The sequence below is a fragment of the Eleutherodactylus coqui genome, chromosome 11 (genome assembly GCF_035609145.1).
Source record: "Eleutherodactylus coqui strain aEleCoq1 chromosome 11, aEleCoq1.hap1, whole genome shotgun sequence".
In the NCBI taxonomy this organism is placed as follows: Eukaryota; Metazoa; Chordata; class Amphibia; order Anura; family Eleutherodactylidae; genus Eleutherodactylus; species Eleutherodactylus coqui.
This window is the reverse complement of record NC_089847.1, coordinates 60,215,249-60,223,340: the sequence shown is the minus strand read 5'-3', so window position 1 is coordinate 60,223,340 and position 8,092 is coordinate 60,215,249. Positions and strand designations below refer to the sequence as shown.

The 8,092-nt window shown below is 53.4% G+C and overlaps 3 protein-coding genes across 3 annotated transcripts; 2 read left to right on the top strand and 1 right to left on the bottom strand.

Moving 5' to 3' along the window:
• Positions 1-4,064: 4,064 nt before the first annotated feature.
• Positions 4,065-4,739, top strand: LOC136582600 (histone H1B-like). The gene has a single exon (XM_066583766.1). The coding sequence runs from the start codon at positions 4,065-4,067 to the stop codon at positions 4,719-4,721; it is 657 nt and encodes a 218-aa protein (XP_066439863.1). The 3' UTR covers positions 4,722-4,739.
• Positions 4,740-5,366: 627 nt separating this feature from the next.
• On the top strand, positions 5,367-5,783 carry LOC136582599 (histone H3). The gene has a single exon (XM_066583764.1). The coding sequence runs from the start codon at positions 5,367-5,369 to the stop codon at positions 5,775-5,777; it is 411 nt and encodes a 136-aa protein (XP_066439861.1). The 3' UTR covers positions 5,778-5,783.
• A 696-nt stretch (positions 5,784-6,479) lies between these two features.
• On the bottom strand, positions 6,480-6,791 carry LOC136582642 (histone H4). Its single transcript, XM_066583813.1, has one exon. The coding sequence runs from the start codon at positions 6,789-6,791 to the stop codon at positions 6,480-6,482; it is 312 nt and encodes a 103-aa protein (XP_066439910.1).
• Between the last annotated feature and the right edge of the window lie 1,301 nt (positions 6,792-8,092).

The following is an 8,092-nucleotide window of genomic DNA, read 5'->3' as shown; positions in this document are numbered from 1 at the left end:
AGAGGCATGCATATTTATACACACTTATAACATACATACGTATGACAAGGCACAGATATGGATGTGATTGGTTCGCACTTAAAAGGAATTCTGCAAACCAGAAAACAAACTTTTTTTGTCTAGGCACTGATAGCGGAGTGAAAGTTTTATGGTCTCTAAATTACTTTTGGAGGGGGGGGGGGAGGTCAACAGGCTTGAATTGTTATAAGAGATACACAAACATTTTTAGCTAAATACTGATAAGGGAGTGAAAGTTTATGGTCCCTGAATTACTGTTGATGGGGGTCTTATCTGTGCAATAGATGTCTCACACTTCCCATTCACGCATAAATCCTGGGGAATAATTTAACCCAGTATTCAGCGTGTCAAAGGTTGTTATCAATTTATACTCCCAAATTCTTCTGTGGTTTTGTGACTTGAAACCACCCTTCAATATCAAAACTCTCATATCTCCTATGTCATGTCCATGGTTAGAGAAGTGTTCGGCCACAGGTAATTCTCTTCTTCTGTGTTCAATCGTGTGGCGATGCGATCTCATCCTGGCTTTGAGTTTCTGTCCTGTTTCTCCAACATAAAGACCCCCAACAGGACATTTACTGCACATGATCAGGTACACAACATTGGACGAGGAACATGTGAATGTCCCCGGGATCTTATAGTCCTGCTGTGTGTTGGGGATCCGTATCCTGTCCGCAGTCAGTACATGTGAGCAGGTCTTACAGCTCCTTATATTACAGGGATAAGTTCCTTTTTGTGTGTCAGAGGGTAATGCACTCCTGATCATAAAGTTCCTCAAGTTAGGAGGTTGCCTGTAACACAGAAGCGGAGGGTCCGGGAATATGGTTTTCAGACGGTCATCCTTGTGCAGGGTATGGTGGAGTTTTCTTGCGGTTTTCCTTAGTACCTCTAGTTGCGGATTGTAGGTCACTACTAGAGGCACACGATTGTTTCTTTCCTTCTCCTTGTATTGGAGTAGTTGACTTCTGGGTATCCTGGTGGCTCTGGTGATTTGGTCATCAATTGAGGTGGGATGGTAGCCCTGATTTATAAATGTTCTTTTAAGATATAAATGTTCTTTTACTAAAATGTTACTAACACTGGGCTCTGCATATATTGTCGTTACGAAAATGTTACTAGGGTCTGCCTATACTGCTGCTACTGAAATTTTACTAATACTGGACTCTGCCTATACTGCTGAAACTGAAATGTTACTGGGGTCTGTCTATACTGTTACTACTGAAATGTTTCTAATACTGGGCTCTGCCTATACTGCTGAAACTGAAATGTTACTGGGGTCTGACTATACTGTAACTCAGGAGAAGAGGCAGCGGTGTGTCCCGCAGGCAGTGCTTGTGCTTGGTTGGAGGTAGTGTGGTGCTTATCTAAAGTGTGCCTTGCTAATGATGGTTTGTCCGGAGTTTGTCCGGAGCTACACAATGCTACAACATCAGCATGGAGGGGCATTTTCTGCTCAGCCATCGTGGTAACTTCACGGAAAACCATGGCGCCCTCAGCCATGAGCAAGGTGAAGGTCATGGAGGCAGGGTATCAGGGTAGACGAGGTGCATATATCAGGGTCGGCTATTATTGGAGCATCAAACTGGATTGCCAAAGATTGAACAACACTCCGTGACAAGATATCAGCCTAAAGGTTGCCCTTTACCGCTACTACTTGCACACAATGTGACACAAGAACACTAGACCCTTTGTACGGACACGGTGACCTTTACATAAACATTACATTCAGAACTCATTTATTGTATTGTTCTCCATTGTATGTCCATGTTGGTCATTGTGAGCAGATTATTGACCCACCGGCCGCACTGTGTACTGCGGCTACTGCCTTTACATGTATGACTGCAGGTAGATACAGTGACCGGATACTAGTGGGTTAAGGGTTAAATGTACATAGCTAGGCCGGTGTCCCGTGGGAAGTCACGCATGGGGCAGCCCGGACAGGGAGCTGTCTTCCGTGAAGCTTCTTGATGGCACCCGATGGTATTTATTATCCCCTCCTCCCCACGGAGGCAACACATAGACATAGAACAAGAGCAGCGTCCGAGGCAGCTAGGAGAGCCCGTCCTAGAGAGCGCTGCCCCCTCCCCTCACACCTGCCCGGAGGAGGGTTCATGGGAGGGCATGAGGTGCAGCAAAGCCGGAGTGACCCTACTGCACTGAGAAGGAAGCTGGAGGCCGGCCGGGAGACGGAGCTCAGCTACAGTTGTACTGATGCCGTACCATCTGCGCTGCTCCTATTCACTTACAGCTGAGCGGCCCTGGTGCATTATGTCTCCAGCGGATGTAAGGGTGGAAACATGGGTTGGGAGCCCCGAGTTAGATGGTACGTCTAGGCGAGGGGCACGACGGTGGACCGGCTGCCGCACACACACCTCCCCACATGTACCGCCCATTCCCCTGGCAAGCTCACATATCTCCCAGGCGGATTCCCATCTCTGGTCCTGTCTCACACATCTCCCCGCCGGATTGACATCTACTCTTGTTTCCCCCCGGGCGCTCGCTGGACAGCTTTGTCTGCTCCCAGCTCCTGTCCCCGTCGGCCGCAGCAGCCGGCGCCGCTGTCACCCTACGCGCTGGCCTCCGCTCCCGTACACCGATGGCACTGGCGCCGCTGCCACGGCGAACCCCGCTCTCGCTGCCCATGGCGCCGCTGGTGGCCAGCTCTGCCGATGACTGTGAGCTGCTGTTCGGCCGGAGCAGCGGCTTGCCAACAAGAGCTCCACTAGCTGCCCCTGACACTGCTCTCTTTCTGGGTCGCCTCCTTGGGCGCTAAATAGAAGAGCTGATTAGCGATCTGGAAGGGTATAGAGGACGGGGTTGTGGGGGAAGCGGGGGTCTCACAGTACCGATGGTCCTTCAGCTTTCTGGACCAACACGCTCTCCCGTAGGAATCCCAGCGGACACTGTACAACATCTGCTGCCCCCGGGGATCTGCAGTGCAACCCTCCCTGCGGGTTCTGTACGATGTCACCGACTGTGGCACTGGATCTGGCGCTGAGAGTCCCGCTGTATCAATGCTCCGCTCGGACATCAGTGACTGACAGGCCATCGCCGGCTGCAGGAGACCCGCGGGTAGAAGGCTTTGTTCAGGCGTCATTTCTTGGCGATCTACATCCCGATTAGAGCGTTGTTAGATGCCACCGCTCTTCAGCAGAATCCCAAGTTCCATCTTCACCGTCAACGATTGATGGGAACTACAGAGCCGATGCAATGACCGTCACGTCCAGCACATGATATCCCTGGGATGATATAGAACGGGCAGCAGCCCGCGGGAGGAGATGCACCTGCAGAGAAGAAGAATCGCTTCTTCTTGTGGACAACCACACCCATCATGTCCGGGGTATTAAAGGGACGATAACGTGTGGCATTCCCGATCGTCTGAGTGTACAGGGGGGTACTGGGTTTCCTCATCTTACATTGCGCCGCAGTATAGAGCAGTCTGCAGTATATACAGTATACATTCAGCACCCGGGAGCTGGCAGTGAGCGGAGGCGCAGCCTGTGCTACACCTCTGGGCTCTCGGCAGCTCCACGTCGTCCTCGCATTGTGCAATCAGCTTCTGCACGATGGAGATTGTGGAGTAGATCCCGGGGATGGTGACAAGGGCCGGGAATAGAGGGAAGGCGCTCCCGCAGCGGTTTTATCTCCGCAGATAGGCGGTGATGTGCAGATCGGGAGAACTATGGCGAAGATCTCGTGGCCTCCTCTCCGCTCCTCCCCGGAACCTCCGCCAGCGGCGGCTATAAACGGTTGCATGAGATGTCAGAGAGTGAGGAGTCACGTTGAAAGCGAGCTCTCCTGTCCGGTTCTGACCGGTAACGGACTCTTATCCCGGGCAGGGAAGCACAAGAGGAGAACGGAGCGGAGAGGAGGCCCGGATGGGATAAGGCATTAGCTGTGCTCAGATTCAGCCAATAGCAGCTCAGGACGGGTCTGCTCACGAGCCAATCAGAGCGCGGCCGCTGTACATATAAGAGGAGCCACCAGCGCCGCTCTCAGAGTTTCTCTTCCAGGAGAGTTTTAGTATTTGATTACCGCAGCACACAATGGCAGAAACCGCGCCAGCCGCCGCTCCTCCTGCCGCCGAGCCGGCTGCCAAATCCAAGAAGCAGCCGAAGAAATCCGCCGCAGGGGGCGCCAAGAAAAGCAAGAAGGCCTCCGGTCCCGGCGTGTCGGAGCTGATCGTCAGAGCCGTGTCCGCCTCTAAAGAGCGCAGCGGGGTGTCTCTAGCCGCCCTGAAGAAGGCTCTGGCTGCCGGAGGGTACGATGTAGAGAAGAATAACAGCCGCCTGAAGCTGGCCGTCAAGTCTCTGGTCACCAAGGGCAGCCTGCTCCAGGTGAAAGGCAGCGGCGCCTCCGGCTCCTTCAAGCTGAACAAGAAGCAGGAGACTAAGGACAAGCCGGCCAAAAAGAAGCCAGCGTCTGCGGCCAAGCCCAAGAAGCCCGCTGGAGCCAAGAAAGCGGCGAAATCTCCTAAGAAGCCCAAGAAGGCTCCGGCCAAAAGCCCGAAAAAAGCAAAGAAAACTGCAGCGGCCGCCGCCAAGAAAGTGGCCAAGAGCCCGAAGAAAGCCTCAAAGCCGAAGGCCGCCCCAAAGCCCAAGAAGGTGACGAAGAGTCCGGCTAAGAAGGCGGCCAAACCCAAAGCTGCCAAGAGTCCGGCTAAGAAGGCTGTTAAAGCCAAGAAGAGTGCGGCTAAGAAATAAGCTGAAGCCGCCCGTGCATTTACCCCACAAAGGCTCTTTTCAGAGCCGCCACCTTCTCACCGCAGAGCTGTATTATCACTGCCTCGAATTCTGTTCTAGATAGCAGCGCCCCCATAGCGGCTACAGGGGACTTCATATCAGTTGGGAGTCTAGGGAGCGAGGGGGGGGCTGTAGAGGGGGAGTAATACGAGACATTGTCGCCGCATCATCCCCGTTACTGTTGTGGAGTGTGACCTATACAACGCGTGTATGGATGCCGGGCTGAGTGTGAAGGGGACTCGCCGACCTAATGCATTTCCCATAAAACCAGCACAGCTTCTAATGGGGGAGACTGCCGTGCAGCGTGGAGTGTGTGTTTCTGCGGACATATCAATGCAGGGAAGCAGCTGAGAACATGATTTCACAGACACCCGTACGTATCATGCAATGGCCTGATAGGGTGAGGTGGGGCCAGCCTCTGCTGAACGCTGATTGGTCGCGGGCATCAAGCGTTTTGGCGGGCTAGTGGTTTGTTTGAAAAAGCCAATGAGATGTAGGGGGCGTTGTTTCTAAGAGCCAATAGGGAAGAGCAAGTAGGGTATAAAGGCTCTGCTCTGTCTACGGCTCCCATCATATCACATCTGTGTGCATCTCTACAGTAGAGCTATGGCCAGAACCAAGCAGACCGCTCGTAAATCCACCGGAGGGAAAGCTCCCCGCAAGCAGCTGGCTACGAAGGCCGCCAGGAAGAGCGCTCCTGCCACCGGCGGAGTGAAGAAGCCTCACCGCTACCGTCCAGGTACAGTGGCTCTCCGTGAAATCCGTCGCTACCAGAAGTCCACCGAGCTGCTGATTCGTAAGCTTCCCTTTCAGCGCCTGGTGAGAGAGATCGCCCAGGACTTCAAGACTGACCTGCGCTTCCAGAGCTCAGCGGTCATGGCCCTGCAGGAGGCCAGCGAGGCTTACCTGGTAGGACTGTTCGAGGACACCAATCTGTGCGCCATCCACGCCAAGCGGGTCACCATCATGCCCAAAGACATCCAGCTGGCCCGCAGGATTCGCGGAGAGAGGGCTTAGATCTGCTCTGGGCACCACATGGAACATAAAGGCTCTTTTCAGAGCCACCAAATCCTCCTCAAACGAGCTGCATCCTGTCCTCCGCTGTCATTTCCCCAACTCGGGTTCACAGCCAGCCTGTGCGCGGTGTACCCTGGTGCCGCCTCTCCCCAATAATGTTCTGTCGTCAGCAGCAGGTGGTCTGTTAACCCCTTCAGTGACCTAGTCAGTTCCTCAATTAATGCCATTCTCTCATCTTTCAAATGTAGTAGAAAGAGATTTGAATCCCCGGCATACTGTTATCAACGTGGTTGATCGGGAGACGCGATCAACTGAGCGGGAAGTTCAAAATCTCCGGGGATCAGCCAATGAGCGGGAAGAATCTGACTATAGCCCCGCCCATAGGCGGCACTAAAACCACCCGACCTCCAACGGCAGGTCTGTTAACCCTTCACCGCACTCATTAATTCAGGCCCAGCTCCTCGCGTATTATAAACATAACCTGCCTGCCCTAAATAGGTTAAGGGGTTTAAAAGCGTGCAGTGACCGCAGCCTGAAGCGCACCCTGACGGGGAGGCTGCTACACCCCGGCTGTATCATGTCAGAGCGCCTAGATTATCACCGCTGCTGACGACCCCACAAGGAGTTGGATTACAGCCTTTCCTTGGAAGAGGTGGGCGGCTCTGAGAAGAGCCTTTGTGTTATGGAGAAAGAGCAGCATTATTAACCTCCGAAGCCGTAGAGAGTGCGGCCCTGGCGCTTGAGCGCGTACACCACGTCCATAGCGGTGACGGTCTTCCGCTTGGCGTGCTCGGTGTAGGTGACGGCGTCGCGGATCACATTCTCCAGGAAGACTTTCAGGACGCCGCGAGTCTCTTCATAGATGAGACCAGAGATACGCTTGACGCCTCCCCTGCGAGCTAGACGGCGGATGGCAGGCTTGGTGATGCCCTGGATGTTATCACGGAGCACCTTCCTGTGCCGCTTGGCGCCGCCCTTCCCAAGACCTTTCCCTCCTTTACCGCGACCAGACATCTTCCACGTTGTAAGCAGAAAGCGATAGCTGCTCAGCGCAGAGCCCTACTCTATATAGACAGTGAGCGGACCAGAGAGGGAACTACTGATCAGGGCCGTCATTGCGGGGCGTTTCTTTTAGTTGTCTAGCGTGAAGGCCCATCCCCTCTCTCTGCTGATTGGCTGAATACAAGAGCCCTTGCCATCTTGTGCAGCCGATTGGCCTGTCAGCTCCTGAAGCAGTGGGAGAGAAGACGGAGGAGGGGTGACGGAGACAAGGGCCATGCAGCAGAGAGCCGTTGGAGCGTGAATCCCTCCTGTAAAGCGAGCAGTGCAGCTGCTGCCACAAACACGTGGGGGCGAGGATAGAGCGCGCAGGGAGGCTTCGGTGAAGGGGAGTACTAGAGCTCTGCTGCATCAGCGCTCCCCTGCCGGAGCAGAGAGACACTCAGGAGCCACAACAGACAGCTGTGGGCGGCAGGAACATCAGGGCACCGTGTATAACAAGGAGGCCCCATAACCTGTGACAGTCCCCGGCACAGGGCATACAGTGGCACTTCTACTGCCACCCCAAGAAGCACCAGGATTACTCCTCCTCTGCTGTGGCCACCATGCTGTGCAACACTCTGCAGATTCTCAAGACCCGGAGTCCCTCATTCACATAAAATACATGGCATGCATGACTACACGGGCACTATTCTCCCTCTCCTCGCCTCCCCTACCCTCAATAAGAAAGGGTCTTATTAAAATGATTGTCCTTCCCTAGTAGCTATTCTGGCTACAACAAGCAGACATGTTTCAATAAAGGCCCATTTAGCTAGCTGAAAGACAATGATGAGCCTTATCCATGCTGCATGCTGCATTCTCAGTGGGATACCGCTGATACTATTGTTTTAGCTGGTATCCCGCTTGGGAAACACAGCCGGAATATGAAGAAGACAAGCGCTCCAGCTGTGTTCTGCATACCCCGCTAGGAGCGCTTAGCAGGATATCAGCTGAGCGCTCCGAGAATACAACAGCTGTATGGAGAAGATAGCGGTCCCGCTTGTATTCTGCATACAGCGTGAGCCTTCATTTACACGCTTATGCAAAGCGGACGCTCAAAACTGTCCCATGAACTGCCGTGTGCGTGGATTTTGGGTGATAATCGTTGTGTCTAAATGGGCCTTTAGAATTTTCTTCATTAAACACAGGGAGATACTTAAAAGTGATATTTTCCTAATAGATACCATAACCCCCAGGCCCAATATAGTATTCTGTAAGGACACATCAAAAACATAGGGGCAATTTATCTACCCCACCGGCAGGATCCTATAAGTGCC

Coding starts and splice junctions, on each gene's coding strand:
- LOC136582642 (XM_066583813.1), bottom strand. CDS start 6,791: ATGTCTGGTCGCGGTAAAGGAGGGAAAGGTCTTGGGAAGGGCGGCGCC.
- LOC136582600 (XM_066583766.1), top strand. CDS start 4,065: ATGGCAGAAACCGCGCCAGCCGCCGCTCCTCCTGCCGCCGAGCCGGCT.
- LOC136582599 (XM_066583764.1), top strand. CDS start 5,367: ATGGCCAGAACCAAGCAGACCGCTCGTAAATCCACCGGAGGGAAAGCT.